The sequence below is a fragment of the Chiloscyllium plagiosum genome, unplaced genomic scaffold (assembly GCF_037043375.1).
Source record: "Chiloscyllium plagiosum isolate Xiang-an unplaced genomic scaffold, Cpla_swu_hap1 HiC_scaffold_17, whole genome shotgun sequence".
Taxonomy (NCBI): Eukaryota; Metazoa; Chordata; class Chondrichthyes; order Orectolobiformes; family Hemiscylliidae; genus Chiloscyllium; species Chiloscyllium plagiosum.
Genome location: NW_028270155.1, coordinates 26,104,846 through 26,127,289, shown reverse-complemented (window position 1 = coordinate 26,127,289; position 22,444 = coordinate 26,104,846). Strand labels below are relative to the sequence as shown.

General features: G+C 40.8%; 1 protein-coding gene across 1 annotated transcript in view; it reads left to right on the top strand.

The window, feature by feature from the left end:
• Positions 1–22,444, top strand: part of LOC122558718 (polycystin-1-like protein 2) — a 136,323-nt gene that overhangs the window by 94,291 nt on the left and 19,588 nt on the right. Inside the window, exons 32-39 of the mRNA XM_087995759.1 lie at positions 1,291–1,519; positions 5,200–5,431; positions 7,757–7,853; positions 9,545–9,685; positions 12,230–12,415; positions 15,140–15,467; positions 16,733–16,866; positions 18,526–18,653. Of these exons, the coding sequence (XP_087851885.1) occupies positions 1,291–1,519; positions 5,200–5,431; positions 7,757–7,853; positions 9,545–9,685; positions 12,230–12,415; positions 15,140–15,467; positions 16,733–16,866; positions 18,526–18,653 (1,475 nt within the window). The remainder of the gene's footprint in view (positions 1–1,290; positions 1,520–5,199; positions 5,432–7,756; positions 7,854–9,544; positions 9,686–12,229; positions 12,416–15,139; positions 15,468–16,732; positions 16,867–18,525; positions 18,654–22,444) is intronic.

Here is a 22,444-nt window from a genome sequence, read left to right as displayed (position 1 = left end):
TCTGGTAACAGTGGACAGAATTTAATGAAGGTAATGAGAGTCTCACCTTCTGGTTGGAGAGTTGGAGAAAGCTGCATGTCTCTGCTACATTAACTGGCAGTGGCGGAACTTATCTGGGACCTCATGGGCAAACGTCCCAACTACTGAGAGCTGCAATCAGCCACTAGTTGGCAACTCTTCATTTCTCAACACTGCCTTAGGCAAGGTGGTGGCTGCTAATGGTAATCCACTCACCCAAAACTAAGAATCACCACAGAGGCAGACAATGATAGGGTGGTGGATTAAGGAGGAGTCAGGTGCAATGGTCAGGGACTTGACTCTCAGCCATTCCCTCCTTCCTGATGCTGGGTCCTTTGATCCGGCATAGAGTGTCTTTAAATGAGTGACGCAGCTGGGAAGCCTGAAACAATCCCAACAGAGTTTGCTTTTTGGACATGCCGAATGAGAAGTCTTCCATGGCAGGATGAGGCACAAAGGAGGGCATTCATTGATTCCAGATTCACACCAATGGTGTTAAATGTTTCTGAAATGACAAAGTTTGCCACTCAGTTTCAGGGCAGTTAGAATAGGCAATAAATGAAGACCTTTTCAGCAATTCCATCAAAGGATACAAATTAATGAAACGTTCTATGATTTCTAGTTGATTGCAGTCTGGAGATGTTTCAACAAAACATCACTGACTGCAACTTCTGCACTTCTTCATTTAGCTACAGATGTACAGATTCCAGATTTCACTATGAGTTTGAGTGAAACACTGAGTGTAACAAACATTGAGAATTCATCCATTATTTCTCCAATGTAAAATCCAGGCTAGATCCTGGATTAACTCATACTTCTGTCTGAGGCAAGAGTGCTGCTATTGTGTCAAGTTAACCCCTTTCTAAAATTGTTCTTAGCTTGTGCACAGTGTTCCAACTAGGTATGATTTTAAATTGTAGCAGGAGTGACAAAAATGATATTTGTATCGTTAATCTGTACTTAACTGCTGGATAAAACACCTTTAATGCTTTTTACATTCAAGTACTTATTCATATTATTGCTAACATACTCATGGTTTGTTTTTAATCTTGCCCACTTTCAGCAAGATATCCTCATTAAAGGACACAACAGCATTATCACAGTCCAAATATTACAGCAATGTAATTATATTGATCTAACTTCATTCTTAGAACCTTGACACAATGCAAACAGTGTAACTTACGCAACTGACAGCCATTTTCTAGTGAGCAATCAATTGTAAAATATGCTCCATTCAACCAGTAGTCACTAACTCTCCCTTACTGCTTTCAGAACACACCACAAGCTCTGATTCTGAAAAGGGTGTGATGGATAAACAAAGGCGAAGTGATTATAATCGTTATCTATACCTGCAGCTCCAGCATGTGGAGAATGAACTGGATTTTCTGGATTCGAGCAAATTCCAGAATCCACAGAGCTACACTCGAGCTGTCCGGCAGGTTCACCACATGAAGGACCTTCTGGAGAATGCTATCCTCTGCTCCAATTCAGTTTCAGAAAGGTGGGAATTCCTTTCTGGGATTATAAGAAAGAGGGTAACTCCTTAATAGTATATCAGTGTGACATAATCCCCCAGGTGAGGTTTGAACCCATATCTATCCAGGCAAGATTATTGCTTAGATTTTTTGTTAAAATTATCAAAGTGACTGTGGGAGAAGAGAAACTGGGTACAGGATATTTGGGAAAGACAGATAGGAAAAGGTGGAAGGATGACTTTGAGAAATAATTATGCTGTAAATACAATAGAGAGGCATTAGCTAAACTCAGGAAACCAATGCGCAGAAGTGGTTTGGATTGAGATGACAAATGATAAAGTCAAGAATTCACTTGTGAGAATGGTGTGCAGGCTCACAACAGGAAGCACTCTGTACAATGGAGTAAAAAGGAAGAGATAATAGGAGATTCTCCAAAACATATGGTGATAATGATGGGGTATTTTAGTCAACATATAAAATGGAACAATTAGATGGGCAAGAGTAACCAAGAAGAGAAGTTCAGAGAATACTTTCAGAATAGTTTCTTTGAACAGCATATCCTGGAGCTGACCAGACAGCAACCTAATAATATGGATAAATGTGAGGTTATCCACTTTGGTGGCAAAAACAGGAAGGCAGATTATTATCTGAATGGACTTAAGTTGAGAGAGGGAAATGTGCAATGAGACCTAAATATCCTTAAACTCCAGTTACTGAAGGTAAGCATGCAGGTGCAGTAGGCGGTAAAGAAGGCAAATTGTTTGTTGTCCTTAATAGTGAGAGGATTTATGTACAGGAGCAGGGATATGTTGCTGCAATTGTATGGGGCATTGGTGAGACCACACCAAGGAATATTGTGTGCAGTTTTGGACCTTGTCTGAGAATGGACATTTTTGCTTTTGAAGGATCGCAGCAAAGATTTACCAGATTGATTCCTGGGATGGCGGGACTGACTTATGAGGAGAGATTGAACCAGTTTGGATTGCTGTTCAGAATAATGAGGAAGGAATTTCATGGAAACTTATAACATTCTAACAGGACTAGACAGGGGACATGTAGAAAGGATATTCCCATTGACGGAGGAGTCCAGAATCAAGGGTCACAATCTAAAGATGTTGGGTAAATCATTTAGGACTGAGATGAAGGGAAATTTCTCCACCTGAGAGTGATGAACCTGTGTAATTCACTACTACAGAAAGCAGTCATCACCAAAACATTATGAGAGTTCAAGAAGGAGTTTACTGAAGCACTTGTGACTAAAGGAATCAAAGTATATGGGGAAAAGTAGGAGTGGGCTAGTGAGTTAGATGATCAGCGATGATCATAATGAATGGCAGAGTAGGCTTAAAGGGCCAAATGACCTACTCCTGCCTCAATTTTCTGGTTCCATGAAAGCTAACTGTATTATTATAAAGGGAACTCAATCCAAAAGTAGGACGCTTTCAGTTTCATAGGGCACTGGTAAGATCTGGAGTACTGTGTACGTTGTTGGTCTCCTTATTTAGGAAGGATATAAATGTGTTGGAGGCAGTTCAGATAAGGTTTACTAGAATAATGCCTGGAATCGGAATGTTGTCTTAAGAGGATGGGGTGCATCAACTTGGGTTGTATCTGCTGGAGTATGAACTGTAAGAGGAGACTTGATTCAAGTATTATGTCAAATTTGTTCATGAATTGTTGGTACCGCTGGTTAGGTCTGCACTTTACTGTGCAGAAGGCACTTAAGATTCAACTGAATTGCTTTGCGTCTGGAGTCAAATATAAGCCAGACCAGGTAAAGATGGCAGGTTTCCTTCTCCAAAAAGAATGAGTTAACTAGAGGGGAACCTCAGTGGATGAACTGGCTCATGCTGCTCCCACGTACATCTCGGACCATCTTGGACACCTCACTCCTCTTTCTTGACCACTCCATTTCCATCTCCAGCAGCAGTCTCCTGATGGATGTTTACTATAAACCCACAGACTCTCACAACTACCTGGACTACAGCTCCTCCCACCTTGTATCCTGCAAGAATTCCATCCTGTTCTCCCAATTCCTCCGCTTCTGCCACATCTGTTCAGATGAGGAGGCATTCCACTCCCAAGCATCCCAAATGTCCACCTATTTTGAACAATATGCTTTTACCACTTTGTCATCCAGACAGCCCTCCACCACACCACCTCCATTTCCCATTCCATTGCTATGAAGCCTCCCCTTCTAAACACAAACCCCCCCTTGTCCTCACCTACCACGCCACCAGTCTCCACATTCAACGCATTATCCTTAAACACTTCCCCCAACTCCAACTAGACCTCACCACCAAGAACACCTTACCCTCCCACCCTTCTCTGCCTTCTGCAAGGACCGTTCCCTTTGATTGTCCTTGGTTTCTGCCACTCTCCACACCAACCCCTGAACCTGTAGGTACCTTCCCCTGCAACCGGAAATGATGCAAAACCTGCTGGTACACCACACCCCTCACCTTCATCCAAGGCCCCAACCAGTCCTTCCAGGTGAGACAGAGGTTCACCTGCCTCTCTTCCAACCTAGTTTACTGTATCTGATGCTCCCGATGTGGTCTTCTCTGCATCAGAGAGACCAAACATAAACTAAGGGAATGTGTCGCCGAGCATCTCAGCTGGGCCCACAGGGGCTGACCAAACCTCCCAGTCACTGCCCATTTTAATTTCCCTTCCCACTTTCTTTCCGACATGGGCGGCACGGTGGCACAGTGGGGCGGCACGGTGGCACAGTGGTTACTACTGCTGCTTCACAGCGCCAGAGACCTGGGTTCAATTCCTGTCTCAAGGGACTCTCTGTGTGGAGTTTGTACATTCTCCCCGTGTCTGCGTGGGTTTCCTCCGGGTGCTCCGGTTTCCTCCCACAATCCAAAAAATGTGCAGGTTAGGTGAATTGGCCAGGCTAAATTGCCTGTAGTGTTAGGCGAAGGGGTAAACGTAGGTGAATGGGACTGGGTGGGTTGTGCTTCGGTGGGTCGGTGTGGACTTGTTGGGCCGAAGGACCTGTTTCCACACTGTAAGTAATCTAATCTAAAAAAAAGACCATCCTTGGCGTCCTCCATTGCCACAACGAACCACACTGCAAATTGGAGGAACAACATCTCACCTTCCACCTGGGCAGCCTACAGCCCGGAAGATAAAACATTGAGTTCTCCAATATTCAAATAACCTCACTTCCCTTCCCCCGACTCCCTTCCCAGCCTTTCCCCCTCCCTTCCACTCCTCCCAGCCACCAACCGGATTCATTCCTCCCATTGACCAACCACGTCATACCCTCTACCTGTCTTCACCTATCCCACTTCACCACCCTGACCCTGCCACCCCCTTTATCTGCAGTTCCCTGATACCTACCCCAAGTTCTAAAGAAGGGTTATGCCCGAAACGTGAACTTGTCCAGCTCCTGATGCTGCCTAACTTGCTGTGTTCTTCCAGCATCCTGCTTGTCTGCTCACATACATTTCAGCAGCTAACTCCAGAGCAGCACCAATCAAAGCTCACCAACCTGTCCTGCATGGGAATCTTTAAGAAAGGAAAGGTAAACTATAAATACATTTTTTAAAAGAATCCTAGATGTACTTTTTACTCTAATATTTTCTGGGTAGAATTTAATGTTGAGAAGTTCACTGGAACCATTACATTAATCCAAATGTTAAAGGTTGTCTAATTATCAGTTTTTATCCGTAACCTCTCATTCCTTTCTCTGCAGGTTCTCTCCTACCCCTAGTCTTTCTGAAGACAGCAAAAAAGGACATTGTTCGAAAGGGTTACCCTGGTGGTTTGTCTTCATTGGATGGGCTTTGGTTGCAGTGACCAGTGGTGTATCAGCCTTCTTTACCATGCTGTATGGATTACACTATGGCAAAGACAGTTCAATCAAATGGCTCATCTCCATGGCCATCTCCTTCTTTGAAAGTGTTCTAATTACACAACCTTTGAAGGTAATAGACAGATGGTGTGCACTTGAACCCAGTTGCATCATCAAATGTGATGATAATGAAGTGTTCTTCTCTATGTTAGTGAGTTACTACAGTTATGGTAAATTATAAGACATAATTTGGGGATATGCAGGAATATAGAGTTGAGGGCAAAATCAGATCAGCCAGGATCTTATTAATGCGGCTTACACAATTTCCTTGTTTGTACTGTTCACATAACTTACAGATATATTGTATAAGTGATCGTGGAGGATGAGGGGACACATCCTTAATCTCCAGGATTGCTTTTTACTTCCAAAATATCCTCCCAGCCTATGGATAGAATCACAAACATGCATGTTTTAGGACACCAAGGGTATAGATGAAAATGAAGATGGAGGGTTTAGGAAATGGAGGCAGTTAGAGATGGGAAAGTAAATAGTCATTAATTGACAGCATTATGTTCTCAATAGCAGTGGGTGGAAAGTTCAGCCATGGGCTCACTTACTCCTGACTTAATCCTGACAAAGGGGAGAAGAGCTGAAAATGTGTTGCTGGAAAAGCGCAGCTTTTCAGCTCTGATCTCCAGCGTCTGCAGTCCTCACTTTTTCCTCTCCAAAGAGGAGAGAGGGCAGTTGACTTCACCGGTAGTGTTAGACCACATTTTAAAATTGGTGGGCACCCATTTAAGACAGAGATAAGTAATTTTTTTTCTCTCAGTCAGTCCTTTGAATTCTCTTTTTTGAAAAGGCAATGGATGCAGAATCTTTAAACATTTTTAAGGTAGAGCTACATAGATTCTTGATTACCAGATGCATGAAAGATGATCAGGCATAAGCAGGAACGTAGAGTTGAGATTAATATTGGATCAACTATGATCTTATTGAATGGTGGAGCAGGCTTGAAGGAGTAAGTGACCTACTTTTGTTCCTTGTTCGTATGCTGACACACATCTAATTCAAAGCCCTTTGCACATCCAAATCATAAGGGAGGGCAGAAGTGTTTGCCCTAGGACTTTTTAGTTACAGACACTTCAGTGCAGGAAACAGCTGCCCAGCATCTACCTTATCAAGCTTCTCAAAGATTTTAGTATGTTTCAATCAGGTCACCTCATATTCTTCTAAACTCCAAACAGCATTGGCCCATTCCACTCTATTTTTTCTCAACCCATACTAATAATCAATCCAGTGAGTCTTAACTGCACTACCTCCAAGACAGACAGACCTTTCTGTAGATGAAGAGATCAGTACTGTATACAGCACTCCAACTATAGTGTCACCAAATCTGTTATGATTGAAACAAGACTTCTTCACTGATATATTGCAATCCCTTGCAATAAAGATCAAAATAGAATTTGTTTTCCTGCACATTAACATTGAGATTGATGTATGAGGACCCCCAAGTCTCTCGCTGCCAACTAGCATTTTATGAGTCTTGCACCATTTAAAAACATTCTGTTTCCCCATTTTCTTACAAATGTGGATAATTTTGTATTTCCCTATTAGTCTCCACTTTCCAGTATCCTGCCAGACACTTACCTTGCTCAGAGATCATTGTTAGCCTCTTCTCAGCTTACTTTCCTACCTGGCTGTGCATCGCCAACAAATATGGGAATAGTATATTCCATCCCTTATTTAAGTAATTGATACAGATTTTCAGAAGCGGTGAACCCCAAACATTGATGGCTGCACTCTGCTAGATAGTCATTTCCAATGCAAAATAAACTGTTTATTCTCACTCTTGTCTGTGTTCACTCAACCTCAAACCATGCTAATATATTACCAACCTCATGACCCCATATATCGTCTCATTAAACTTTACTAACCTCATTAAGATTTCTTAAAACCCATATTTCATTTTGCCAATCAAAACAAAGTAACAACAACTACAAAAGATTTAGCAGAAGCAGCATTTTATTTGGGCCAGTGCTCCAGCTCACAGAGCTGAATAGGCAAGGGCTCAATTTCAATGGATTTGAGACAATTGGATCAAATTAATTCAACTTCCAAAGAACTCTTACATAACTCATGTTAAATAATGAGATGGCTGCATTCATGCATGAATTAAGCCGAATTACTGTACCATTGAAATATACCACTGTACATTCTTTTACGAAAAAACTACTTAGTTCAAGCGAATTGGTAAAAACATGTACATTTTTAGACGTAGTCAAGATATACCACCAGAAGAAATATGGAAGGCAACTGAATGTAATTTAAAATGTGAATACATAGCAATAATGAATGAAAGCAAAAGATTCAATTTGTAGCTGGAAATGTTCAATGTACTGGAATAAATCTGACTCATGTGTACTTATGAAAAAAATCTACGATGTTTCTGTTGCTTCAGGTTTTGGGTTTTGCTGCTTTCTTTGCATTGGTTTTGAAGAAAGTGGAACAGGAAGATGATGGCGAAGGTCCAATTGACAGCACATTATCAACTTCAGGTGATTTCTCTAAACTAAATGTATTGCATGGTGCTTTTCTCCTTTCCTTAACTGAACTTGAATGAAATTAATGCTATGTTATGGACCAGACCAAACCCCCTCAAAATATTTTAAGAAGATGCCTAGATCCTAACTTTTTTTTATTTTATAGATAAATGTGAAGTGTCATGTTCTAGAAACAATGCAACTCATCAAACTACTCAACATTACGAAAAACACAATTTAATGAAACATTCTAGTTAAAATAATTAAAAGGAGGAATTTTGAATAACTTAATGATTGGAAAACTTAATCAAATATTAGATGCATTACTAATTCACAGTTTCAGTTCAGTAACATCCCATAAACACAGCCCCTGGCAAAAAGGCAAATTCAGACACAGATTCTTACACGTAGTTCTCCAAACCAGGAGGAAACAATATCAAGAGGTATTTCAGAAAGAGTAGCAGCTAGGAAGCATTCACTGAAGCTCCCAACTCTTTTGAGATTCCAATGGCTTCTGATGCCACTGAAAAACTAAAACCCAGCAATCTGTGAGAGCTAGCCACACCCAGGCTGGTTCCATTGTTCCAACTCTGAAAGACCCCAAGGCCTCACAATTTGTTTTCTTAAGTTGTCTTCAGTAGCTAGTTTGGCACCCCTGCTTTACAACCTCTCTTCAAAAAAAAGCAGGACAAAATAATCTTTTAAAGTGACATGCGAAAAAGCTGATTTAGGAGGTTATACCTCCACATGCAAGTCATATAAAAATAGGCCTTTGTGCCTATGTGCTTGAAGGGAAGCAACATTTATTTTCTGGCAAAGATTTTTGTATCTGACAGGAGAAGCTGAACTGTAGGTCAGGTGAAACATTACTAACAATAGGTAAATATGTCTTTTTCTGCCTGAGCTCAACCATATAGAATGGTTGATAATAAATCTTGTGATGTAACGTATAGTTCCACAAATCTAACTTATACTCTCATAAGTCTAGGTCTCTCAAAATGGAGGCTTAACTGTCCCAGCTACAATAAATACTGTGCAATTTTAAAATTTTTATTCTGGAATTCCAATGCTTCAAAGCTATGTTTATCGAGTTTCAATCACATTTAAGACTAATATGGTATGTTATATCTTTTAGTAAAATCAATAAAAGGAAAAAGGTATCTTCTATTTATTTTGGTTCCCTTCTTGGTTCTTGGATGAACTGTTTCACAGAAGCAGAGAATTTTTGCGGGGAGAAGGAATAAAATGCCCTTTCTCCTGCCAAATGTAGTTACGTGGATATGCTATGGTGCAGTCTGTCAAGATCAATCATTGTAGTGAGGTAGAACAGTGTGGTGCTGGGAACACATCTAAAAATAGGAGTGGCCATTCAGCCCTGCTCTGCTATTCAGTATCATTATAGCTTACCATCCAAGTCAGTACCCTGTTCCTGCTTTCTCCCCATATCCTTTGATATCTTTAGCCCTAAGAACTATGTCTAAGTTTCTCCTGAAAACATTCAATGTTTTGGCTTCAACACTTTCTGTGGCAGACATCTCTACGCTATGGTGAGGAAATATCTCCTCGTCTCACTCATACGTGGCTTACCCTGAATCTTCAAACTCTAGACCCTGGTTCTGGATGTTTGAAAAAAAAGTTTGGTTTCAGAAAAGTAGTAGAAATGTATGAAAATAGGATTCATTTTCATAACATATGGTTTTCTGAAGGAGACCCCAACGCACTGCTAACAACTCGCAGAGACAGCAGCAATAATATCTACCAGCCACCACCTCAGAGTGAAGTCGAACACATGAAGAAAAATTCCATTAAAGAGCAGAAAGTATTTGGCTTGATCAGGGAAATACTTGGTAAGAAAATACCTTCTTAAATGCTATTTCTTCTAACCTTTCAACTTCTTTCACATGTTTACATTAAGATAGTAACAAGGAAGGGACAAGTTGGCTAGTCTGCAGTTATTAAACCTTCTGTTAATGGAGCCCAGAGTGGCCAGAGATTACAAGATTCATATAATTCGGTGGCTTGCTTAACTCTTGGCCTCATTGGATCACAAAATGATGAAAGATAGAACCCACTGGAAGGAGATTTGTAAAAGAAAAATGTGAAAATGTAAATAAACAGGATTAAGAAAAAAACTACTTTCACAAGATTCCAAGGGAGCTGTTAAAAGCACATTATACAATCCCACTATAAATAGAGTCATTATGATCTACAGCACTGAAAATGGCTCTTCAGCCCATCAAGTCTGCCCCATAAGCTAAAAAGTTACTCACTTTTGACAGTTAACAAGAGCTTCTTCGGGATGTTCTCAAGTAAAGATCTTTATTCCAGTAAATGTTCAGTCTGACTCCACAATTAGTGGTGATGGCATGGTTTTGTTGTGAGATGCAAACATCTTGAATGCTTATTCAAGATGAATAAGCATATTGTTCAGTTTCCTTGATCTAATAATGGAGATTTTAGGATCAAGAAATGAGTTAGCAAGTAAACTACCAGAAACTTGAGCTAAGTGTACGCTTGATCTATTCACTACTGATTAATTTCCGGGTAAAGATTTGTTTAATTTGACAGTATGTTCCTCAATAATGATTAAAGCAGCTTAATGTCTGTTTTAGATGGCCATCCAAACTATTTTTTTCAAAAAAGATTCTATTGAATTTAGCAGCCATTCGGATTTAGACATAGATTATGTGTGTATTGCCATATTGTTCAATTGTTATCTATGCTTTATATTGGTGAGGAAGGTAACAGAATGTTAAATTTCTCTTACAGTATTGCTAGTTTACAGTTAAGATATTAAGGAATATGGTTTGGATTTCCACAAATAAAATGGGTAGCTGAAGTTAGAACATGTTACAGCCCATAGATTCACCTCAGTTGAAATGATCCTGTCACTTTGGGGAGGTAGGGGCAGAATAGACTCAAGCCTGCCAATCCCAGAAACATGGGAGTAGATGTGTGCCAAGGCAGGGATGATTAGAAAACCTGCTGTGATTGTCTGGAGATTCATCCAGTTATTAGGCTCTGTAGCCAGCAGTACTCACAGCTCCTCATCTGCCAGTACTTCTGTGTGCTCTCATATACCCATTTCCACCTCACTGCCAATTTATGTCTCCCTCACCTACTTTCTTGCTCCTTATGCTTTCCATGCCACTTGCATAGCTGCTGACTATGTATAAATTAAGCCAACAATCTAATATAGACCCCTGAGTTGAGTGATTTGTAGTTTTTGAACTAAGCTGAAAAATGTGTTGCTGGAAAAGCACAGCAGGTCAGGCAGCATCCAAGGAGCAGGAGAATCGACGTTTTGGGCATAAGCCCTTCTTCAGGAAGAAGGTCTTATGCCCGAAACGTCGATTCTCTTGCTCCTTGGATGCTGCCTGACCTGCTGTGCTTTTCCAGCAACACATTTTTCAGCTCTGATCTCCAGCATCTGCAGTCCTCACTTTCTCCTAATTTTTGAACTAAGCCAATTATGACATTATGACTGCCATTGGGAAATTTCATCAAAGAGTTCTATTGAATAATGTGGAACAGATGATCATTTTCTTTATCTATCCTGTATCAGGTGGCCTGTCCATCAAAATCAATGGCACTTTGGTTTAAGTCCCAATGACAGGTTATGTCTTTTTGTTTCAAGATTAAAGAGCAAGGGATTTTTTTTAAAAAATTCAAATCATGGTACTAATCCAACCTTCAAGAGCATCTGTATCTATTCCATCTGCGAAGAACCTTGGAGGTCCATGCAGCAACAAGAAAAATTACAAAAAGCATCAGTTTGGGATCACAGAACTGCCAAAACAATTTGAACTCAGCACCAAGTTCAAATGACCCTGTTTTATTTGGGTTTCCCACCTGTTTGAAGCATACCTGGCCCTTTCCCCAGTTAGAAAATTGAGATCTGTTGGGAAGGGGTAGAAGATCCGTATCTGATTTTCTCCCACTTTTTCAATGGTCCATAGAATCTTCCTCATCTCACAACAATCCACTTGTTATATTTTCTTAATCTTTTTCTGTACTTTATCCCTTGAAATACATATTTGATAAAGATACACCAATAATATAATTTATTAATGCTTACATATTGAAGTATATGTCTTATGTCCTGGAATAAGATCATCTTCTGTTCAATATTTCCTGTTATAACTGGCTGCTTTACTATGTATTATCAAGGTAATGAATAAATAATGCAAATTGCAAAATATATCAAATAACAGACATTTGTTAGAATGCAATACAGTGAATAATATTAAGTACATAGCCACATTTTTATATTGGAATTCTACAATCCTTGATTGGATTAGTTGATGTTTTAACAAATTTGAATTATTGTGATATTTGATTACAGCAATCGTTTGATGTCATACTTTTTATCACCTTGATTTTTTTTCCAGTGTATTTGGGATTTCTGTGGATGTTGCTGTTGGTTGCGTATGGTCAGCGAGATCCAAATTCTTATTATCTAAATAAAGCCATTGAAAACAGCTTCACAAGTGGTTTTGACGACATCATGAGTTACAATGATTTCTTCAAGTGGGCAAACAGTACACTCATTACAAATTTATTTGGTTTCTACCCAGGTGAGGCAAACAATTGTGTTTCTAAAATATGGGATCATGCATCTATTGTTTTCTACTTATAATGAACAAAAAGACTAGAATTATTAAAGCTGCCACTACCTGAATTAAACTATGTAGTATCACATGATCAAATGTTTTTAATAACAACTATGGAGAAATGAACAGCTGAATATCAACATGCGAGATCTTACTTTAATAATTTTCTACCACCATGTTGAAGAATTCCAGAGTTGTAATAGGAGCATTTTTAATTCTATTTCCTGACCAAATGTGCCATTATCAAGCAACTTGAGCTCAGGCATAAACAAGATCATCATTTACCAAATACTTCAAGGAATTAACCAATGTATTTTACTATTCTGCTAAATTACTGCTCAAACATAAATGTGGGTGAGACTAAGGACATCTCAGACCCTAAGCAGAGATTGTGGCCCAATAATAAAAGTGGTGATTTTGAGAATAGTTGAATTATTAATGAATCACGGACTAAAATTCAAACTGACTTTTCTCCATTACTAATTAGAAAATGTTGTTTCGCTTGAGGTATTCAAAGTCAGAAGTCACGTGATGCCAGATTATATCCAGCCGATTTATTTGAAATCACAAGCTTTCAGAGTGCTGCTCCTTCATCAGGTGAAGTGTGACATTGATCAAGCAGTACTCTGAAAGCTCATGATTTCAAATAAACCTATTGGACTATAATCTGGAATTTTGTAATATCTGACTTTGTCAACCCCAGTCCAAAACTGGCACCTCCACATCTTGATTGAGGTACAAAGTTAAAAATCACGCAACACCAGGTTATAGTCCAACAGGTTTAATTGGAAGCACTAGCTTTCAGAGCGCCGCTCCTTCATCAGGTGGTTGTGGAGCGGCACTCCGAAAGCTAGTGTGCTTCCAATTAAACCTGTTGGACTATAACCTGGTGTTGTGTGATTTTTTAACTTTGTACACCCCAGTCCAACAGCGGAATCTCCAAATCTTGATTGAGGTACTTACAATATAAACCATCCTCTGCCCAACTCCCAAATCTCTCAGTCATGATCCTCCCCTGAAAGTTGTACCATCAGGTTTTTGCTCACCTGCATGTTAGTTTTAATCAGGAACGTGACTTTATAGGTTGACTATTTAAATTGGAGCCTAAAGCATTTTTAATTATTAGTGAAAGAAGTAATTGTTCACTGGAACATCAGTTAATTAGTACACCATCTAATAATGACCTAACACGGGCACTGGCATTGGCACTGCTATTTCCCACGTGCTCCTGTTTATCATCAAAATGCTAAGAAATGGAGAAGGTAAGTGAAGAACCCTGCTTGATTTTATCGCTTATAGTTTTATACAATTTGGTAACCTGGATTTAAAAGAAGGCAAACAGTTTCTTTTCTGTTAATTATGAATGTTTTACACACAGTTTCCATTGTATTGCCTAATAATTATAATGAACAGCTCAATTCAATGATTTTTAAAATGTTTACACCAACTTTCCATTTCAAGCAGCATTGTATACATTTCATATTGTACAATGATGATTGGAAAATTAAATCACAATCTGTTCTTTCAAAATATAAATACAAATTGTAACACAACTTTCAAAGAATCTTGCTTGTGTGTTTGATGCTAAGCCATTGGGCAGATCATAAGTCATGATCTTAACTATTCAGCCCAAGAGTGAGATAAAACTAGATTTACACGTTTTGCTTAATGACAAGTGTACCTTCGTTCAGCTGCACAGTTTAGCCATAATAATAGCAAATGATTTTGAGGAATTTGTGTTGGGAGGTATTGCAGGGATGTAACTACCACACAATTCAGAGTGGGGAGTAGTGAAGGCAGAACCATATGTAAGTGGCATTATCTCAGGAGTAAGCAAATTTCCTGTTGCTGAGTAGAGATGTCAAAGTGAGTCAGATTTGGAATATCAAGATGTAATCAAGGAAACAGATCAGGAGCAGAGATGGGACAGATGGTAACTGAGGTTGTTTTGTTGCAGGCACTTGTTTGAGACAAGTATTAATAATGATAGCTGTGGGGATTGTTCAATTGCTCAGGTTTGATTCTAACCTCAGGTTGTCTGGAGTTTGCACATTCTCCTCATGTCCACATGGGTTTCTTCCCACAGTCCAAAGATGTGCAGGGTAGGTTGATTGGCCATGAGACATGCAGGGGTACAGGGATAGGATGTGTTTGAGTGGATGCTCTTTGGAGGGTTGGTACAGACTTGCTGGGCAGAATGGCTTGTTTCCAAACTGTAGGGGTTCTATGAGGGGGGACAGCATTTTTCCTCTTTTCAGGCCTTGGGCAGTGCTAATATATGTACTTACCTCTACCATGCAACAGTCCTTGCCTCCACTTAGCTGCCAGAATTGCTGTGCTGCATGGAACCCAGATAGCAAGGGTAAAACCTCGTTGAGAAATAAAGTAGAAAATACAGAGGCACTTCAAAATATTTAAAACAAGCTGCCCCCTGTACGTGGCTGGTTGTCTATTTTGTCCCAGTCCTCCCTCCTTTTAATTCTGAAGTGAGTATGTTCAAACCTATGGAGTTTGAATTTGAGATTTGTAAAAGATTTCATCATCCCACTTGACACAAAACTACCTGTTCTTGCTCATTAAAATTATCTTTGTAATTTCTCTCTTGAATAATCCACATCGAAAGTACTTCAGGGAGTCTGTAGCAATAAATTAATGAGAAAGCAGATAATTTTATTTTTTAAATTTCAGGTTTTGTCACCGATGGCAACTCTAAGCTGGTTGGGTCTGCCCGCATTCGCCAACTGAGAATAAAGAATAATATTTGTTGCGTACCAAAAAAACTGAGGAGTTCTATAAAAGAATGCCATGCTCTGTATTCCTTGGATAATGAAGACCTCTCTGACTACAGCCTCCAGTGGAATGCGTCAGTATCTCTGAATTCCTCAGACCTGGATTATGTCTGGCAATATCAGAGCCAATCAGAATTGCGTAGTTATCCAATCTGGGGCAAACTTGCCATGTACAGAGGGGGTGGCTATGTTGCAGAGTTGGGTACAGATGCACAGGATGCTTACAGGTAACTGGCTTTAGCTGACTGCTTTCAACTCTTCAGGTGCCATTTCCTTTAATCAGTTGACCACAGTTATGCATCATACCAAATAACTGCAAGAGTGTTAACATTCAACAGAGAGACATTTGATACTCAGATTAGACATTCATACAACAAAACAACTGGTAACAATTTGAAGACTATAACTTCTCTTCCTTTAAATTCATTATGTATGTTTTTTCTCACTATAATTATTTTGCCTTTTAAGTAATGTGTGCAATTTCCTGTTTGAGATGTTAGATAGTGAAAGTTCTGGCAAAGATGCTGGGAAGTGCAATAAATGCACAAGATCCATGTAGAATTATGCAATTTGACTCACTCTCTATAATTTTCAAACAAACTTCCCCTTTCTATCCTCCCAGGCTCTTACTGAGCAATCTTCTCTTCACACCGAACCTCCTGGCAACCCGCATTGTCAAAATAACTAGTTTGTTAAATAAAATCAAACACTTAGGATGAGAATTTAAGGTTAGGAGTTCTAGCTTCAAGTCTCTCCTACTCTGGAGGTGTTTCATTACATCCCTGATAGGTTGATTAATTTTAAGTTTGATGGATTTTAATCTTTTCTCATTCAGTAGCTCTATGCTCCTGTGAAGTTGCAAAATTCAAGAATGAGATTTCCCAATGTTAATTTTGAACAGGCTACTAGGCTGAAGAAAACTATTTCGCAAACATTCCCTTTCTCCAACTTGATTCTTCCATTTTCTCACCTTTTTACTGATATTCCTATCATGTGTTGAAATTTATCGAGATGTTGGGAGGATAAGACCATAAGACATAGGAGCAGAAATTAGGCTATTCAGCCCATCGGGTTTGCTCCACTATTCAATCAGGGCTGATAGGTTACTCAACCCCATTCTACTACTTTCTCCCCATAGCCCCAAAACAAATGTGCAACAGGTGGGGATTGAACCCACACTCTTTGTTTTTCGAGACCAACACCTTACCACTTGGCCACCATATCTAATCTGCTCATTATTTCTTGAAAGATCTTAACTGCTGGCTGGACACTTGGTGAGAGATCTGCATTGCCTCCTCCAAGCAACCTCACCATAAAGCACACCACTAAGGCAATTAACTGCAGGCCCTTCACAGGATCAAGGATCCTTGGGGCAGAATCCTACTTTCTGACAGCTGCCGAGAGCTGCCGAGGTGACTGAGTGAATTATTTAAATAACCAGTGCCCTTCGTGATGTATTCAATGACATGCATTATTCTCTTTTATTCTACAGAGTTCTCAAATATCTATTTGACCACACCTGGCTGGATACCTACACCAGAGCCGTTTTTGTGGAATTCACAGTCTATAATGCAAATGTGAATCTTTTTTGTATTGCTACATTGATATTAGAAAGTAATGCTATAGGTAAGATGAAAAGCCTCATATTATTAAGATGCTGTTATCCTTTTGAACATTCATCAGCATCAAATATTCACAGTGCCACTACTGTATAAATTGGCCATAAACTTACAGGTGTCTCCATCTGCAACTTCTGCTTATGCCCTGATTTACAAAAAAAAGATTTAGAGTGTTGTATATCCCTGTTACCAACAGCACTAATATATATAAAGCTTCAGCCACTGACTTTCATTAGCAGCAATGACCTAATGGATCCAGTGTTCTGGTATCAGGATGAGATCGTTTTAGCATTTAGCTCCACCCCCCAGACATACAAGTCATAAAACCAGTGGGACCAATAATAGGATCTTTAGTGAATAAAGTAGGTCTTTGGAGAATGGCCCACTGTTTTTAGAGGTGTTAGAGTTGTGACAGATACTAGCTACTACAAACCACTCTTCAGAAATTGGGAGAGTCAGCCTGGGCTTGGTCCATGATCAATATAGGAATTATTTTATCATATCTCCTGTACTCTGGCAGGCCTTTGGTACAGTGTCTGCCAATGCTTCATACTGAGCTATTTCTTTGGCAGTTTTGTTTTTGTCAGTAGTGGTTTGCCAATGCCTTCCATTCTCAGGAACAAGGCAAGGATGCAGTTCCCAAAACTACTTTAGCTGGGGCAGGAATCAAATCTGCTTATTGTTGTTATTCTGAAACATAGGCAACAGACTTAATCAACCCCTGTGACACAGTGAAGAAAGTTATTTTTTTAAAATCAAACTGCACAAAATTAGCATTTTTAAGTGGATCAAATAATAATTCTTAAAGCAGATATTAGTTTTTTTTAATTGCTTGATTGTTTCTGTTCATTACAGATTTTGTATTGTGTAATATGCAACCAGGTTTGAGTGGAAATTCAGGGGAAAAAATATGTTCAGTTGAAAATTTAAAATTGACATCCATGAATGAAAATTGTAAGATGTTTCTATATTTCACTTTAGTCTACAAAGAATGGAACTAGGTAAGTATTACAAATAGGGAAGAGGGGAGCACAGAGATTAGTGAAACATCCAAAAAGTGGACCCCTGGGAAACATAAACAACTTGACACACTGTAAATAGATATCCTTTACATAACTTTATCCTTTCCACATGTTGATTTGGTGAAAACGTAAGACGACAGCAGGATACAACTGTAACAAGCTAAATATTTATATCATACAATCAATTGGGAAAGTTGTTTTGATGAAAGATTAGAGTTAAAGCTGAGTTGCTCACACTTCCACACGTACTTAAACCATTTTGTCAATTTCAATAAAGATCAGTTTCCTCTCCTGATTGAAACTAGTTGGATTCAAATTCAATGTTCTGCTTTCAATGTGGAAGAGGTGGGACTAAACTTAATATGTGATGGATTTTGTGAGGGAAAGCTGCCACTGATGTATTTTTGCAACTGTTAACAGCCTGCCCAAGTATGCAGTTAATTTAATCACTGGATCTGGGGATATATTCTCTGGCCTTTAGTGAGCAAACATGGTGACTTATTCTGGCAAGTGAGCTTATTGCAATTTCCAGAATAGATATTGTAAATAGAGACAAGCATCTAAGCTCATGTCTGAAATCCTTTGCATGTTATTAAGTATGAGGCCAGTCAAGCAATGCACTGATTTTCCATTCTACTTTGCAGGCGCCTTCTTTACACATTCTACTCTTCAGAGTATCCGTCTCTATCAGTACACAAACGGGTTGCACATTTTTGTTGTTGCAGCTGAAGTGGCATATTTCCTCTTCCTCATCTATTACATGGTGATTCAGGTAAATCTACATGCAAGGACACATTAATGCCAGCTACACAATCAGTGATGAATTTCCATTATTCAGAGAAATTGTACTCAAAAATGTAATCACACTGTTGTGGGGAAAATCATCAGTTTTGGAGTCAGAGTCGGGGTTCAATGACAGAGTTTATTGCACAAGGCAATACCGGAGCTCCGGGGAGAGAAATAACACCAGCAGCATAGATGTCAACTGCGAGTCTTCTCTCGGAGAACATGTCGAGAGATTTTTATACACCTTGTGATACAATAGGTCGGTGATGGGATTATTGACGTTATACATGGTTTGTTTACAGTAATCATTACCGAATCCTTGATAGTTTCGATACAGTCTTTGTCAGTCCCAGTGCAGCCTTTGTTAATTTCCGTGCAGTCATTGTCAGTTCCAGTGTAAACAATGTCAGTTTCAATACCTGCACGAAAATCCATTGCTGTAGTAATGGGCGCTAATCGCTCGTCCTGAGAAGGATGATTACTGCAGCCCTGGCTATTAACATTTCGTATTGAGTCTGTAGCAAGTTGTTAGCATTTCTATAAGAGGTGTTGGCTGGACCCAGACACTTCAGCGGGCAGTGTTTGTTACTCATGTTACTCATCCTCTCCCCCACCCACCTTAAACTAATCAAGTGCATTGTGCTCGCATTCTGGTGGCCTCAGGCAGTGTCTGTATCTGCTCTGCTGTTTCTCTTCATGTTGTGATCTGGCAACCATCTTATGTGTCAAGTTGGCCAACTGATGGCTCAGCGGCCATCTTGTGTGTCCGTGTGCCTAGTGTCACCCTGCCCCGTGTCATCTCCCTCTTCACTCCCCTTTTCTGGTCAAGGAGATGACTTTGGAGATCTCCTGCAGATACCCAATTTACATGTAGAGGTAGGTCATCTCTAGGAGCTCCTCCTCCCGAGGGGTATCATGGAGTGCCAATTTCGTTGAGGGCTCTTCCATGGTGACACTTGCTGCTGGCACAGTCCTTGTCAGTACCATCGTGCAGCAGAGCTTTAAACACCCTAGGCCCACACAGAATACCAGCATGAGTGCAATGAGAAAAACTACCCAATGTGCCAAATAGGGTCCCCATGATTTACCTAGCAACCAATTTAGCCAGCTGTCTGTAATTGTGGCTCCCTGTCGAACTGTGCAGCTGGTCTCGGATATTTTTGATGGCTTCTGTAATATTATAAGAGGCATCAATTACATGAGTAATGCAATTGTCACCAATAATTGTGCAAACTCCCCTTGCTGTGCTAATTGATAATCCACCACGTAACGTGTCTGCTGTGTGTAGAGTCTGAGTTCAGCCAGCTCTGTGTTAATTGCTTCCAGAGCTTTCAAGGTGCTATTGCCTAGGATAGTCAGGCCACATACAAGATAATTTCGGTTTTTGGCGCTAATGACCCCTGCTGTGCCTCCCAAAGATAGAGATCACAGGAATCCATATCCCAGAGATGACCCCAAAGTGGTGGGGGTCTGCCAGTCAGCATAAAACTCTTGACTGATGGCGCGGGTCACTGTCCTTCTCTGAAAATGTCCCCCACTGGGGCATGGTACTGTAAGGGACACAATTGTCCCTACTGCAAACAGGTTTGGAGTCTCTGTCACGTAAGTCTCTCTAAATAGGAAAACAAATCCTATCACTGCTCGACAACAGACATTGTTCTGTCCTTCTGTTTGTCCGTCCACCCATGTCGCCCCGATCCCTCTTCCTGTTAAGTATCGAATGGGTATGACATGGGTGCCATTGCATTGATCATGTATGAATTGTCTGCCCGCGGTCATATTTAAGCATGCCTGCTTGCTGCAGGTGCAGATAAACTGTCCCCTAGTGACCATACAGTGCTGATAAGTGCACTGAGTCTGGACGCATGAGTCATTTTTGGGAACCAGGGCATAAACGCACCCCCATCACTGTCCTGTGAAGCAGAGTGGGTAGTTACTGGGTTTTGAATGGGTCTTCTCTTCCATGGGCTGGTGGTCCTGTTCAGCTGCACTCACCTCCCTTGGAGTCCCTGCTTGTATTTCCCTATTTGTCCTTTACATGGGACTCCCGAGGTGTCGTGAGGTGTCTACTGATCGCACCAATGGGTAGCAGACAATTTGGTTCCCATGCAAACTTAGGTGGGTTTTACAGAAGAGGTTATCCTCAAAACCTGGTATGCTTGAGACAATTGTAACACCCAAATACAATGAAATACATGCAAACATATACATCTTGTAGGTAAAGATAAAGTTATCAGTAAAATGTCTCTCTGTCAGGAGGTGCAGTCATGCTCCTGTGTGGCTTGTTCTGTTGCGTTTTCGGTACTCTTCCCAGGATGCCTTTGCTGTTTGCACCTGGGGAATGGTCAATGACATTAGTTTGGTCACAGGAGTCTTTAAATAGCTTTAGTTGGGTCCAATGCTACCATGTGCCTTTCCCTTTAATGTCCAGGCAGGCACAGGTGCTCCCACTTATGACCACGTCATATGGCCGATTCCATTTTGGGGCAAAGCCTGGTTTGTCGGGCAGTGCTCGAACTCAGACGCAGCTTTCTGCTGCTGGCACCTCAGGGAAGACTAGATTAGATTACTTACAGTGTGGAAACAGGCCCTTCAGCCCAACAAGTCCACACTGACCCGCTGAAGTGCAACCACCCAGACCCATTTACCTCTTCACCTAATACTACGTGCAATTTAGCATGGCCAATTCACCTAACCTGCACATTTTTGGATTGTGGGAGGAAACCAGAGCACCCGGAGGAAACCCACGCAGACACGGGGAGAATGTGCAAACTCCAACAGAGAATCACCTGACTTCGAGTTCCCCTGCCTTGCCCTTTCTGTCCTGTTTGTCAATTACAGATTTCTGCATCCCTTTCAATTGGGCACTTAATTCTATAACATATCACTTGTTAAGACGGACCCGGAGGGTCCCGTCTTTGCGTGTTCTTTTGGAAGGAGAGACTCACACGGGCAACTATGATTAGACGCAGACAGCAGTTTATTCACAGAATCTTAACTGATTTTTTTTTAATTTCAAAAATATACTTTATTCATATATATTTAATCTATACAATTGGACTTGTCATCATTCTGTAAACATTCCATTTCTTTACGTATCGAAACAGGGTAATCATTCATATTCACAGGTTAGTGCGATTACATTGAGCTCAGACGCCAGCGGAGCCCAAATGACTGCGTGGGCCCCCTGTTCTTCATTAGGCAGGCAGATGTTAGACGGTGGTCTTTCCCCACCGCGCCTTGGCGGCAGCTGCCCCAAGCTTCAGCGCGTCCCTCAACACGTAGTCCTGGACCATGGAATGTGCCAGTCTGCAACACTCAGTCGGGGTCAACTCCTTCAGCTGGAAGATCAACAGGTTTCGGACCACCCAGAGAGCGTCCTTCACCGAGTTGATGATCCTCCAGGCGCAGTTGATGTTCGTCTCGGTGTGCGTCCCGGGGAACAGGCCGTAGAGCACGGAGTCCCGCGTCACGGCGCTGCTCGGGACGAACCTCGACAGACACCACTGCATTCCTCTCCAGACTTCCTCTGCATAGGCACATTCCAGAAGGAGGTGTGTGACAGTCTCGTCCCCCCCGCAGCCGCTTCGAGGGCAGAGTGCGGTGCGGCAGAGAGTCCGGGCGTGCATAAAGGATCTCACTGGCAGAGCCCTTCTCACCACCAGAATCTTAACTGATACAACGAATCAACAGGCATGCATTCGTTGGAGAAGGCGTTCTGCCTTCCCGTTCAAAGTTGACACAAATATACTTCGCGCTGCCTGGAGTCCCCGGTCA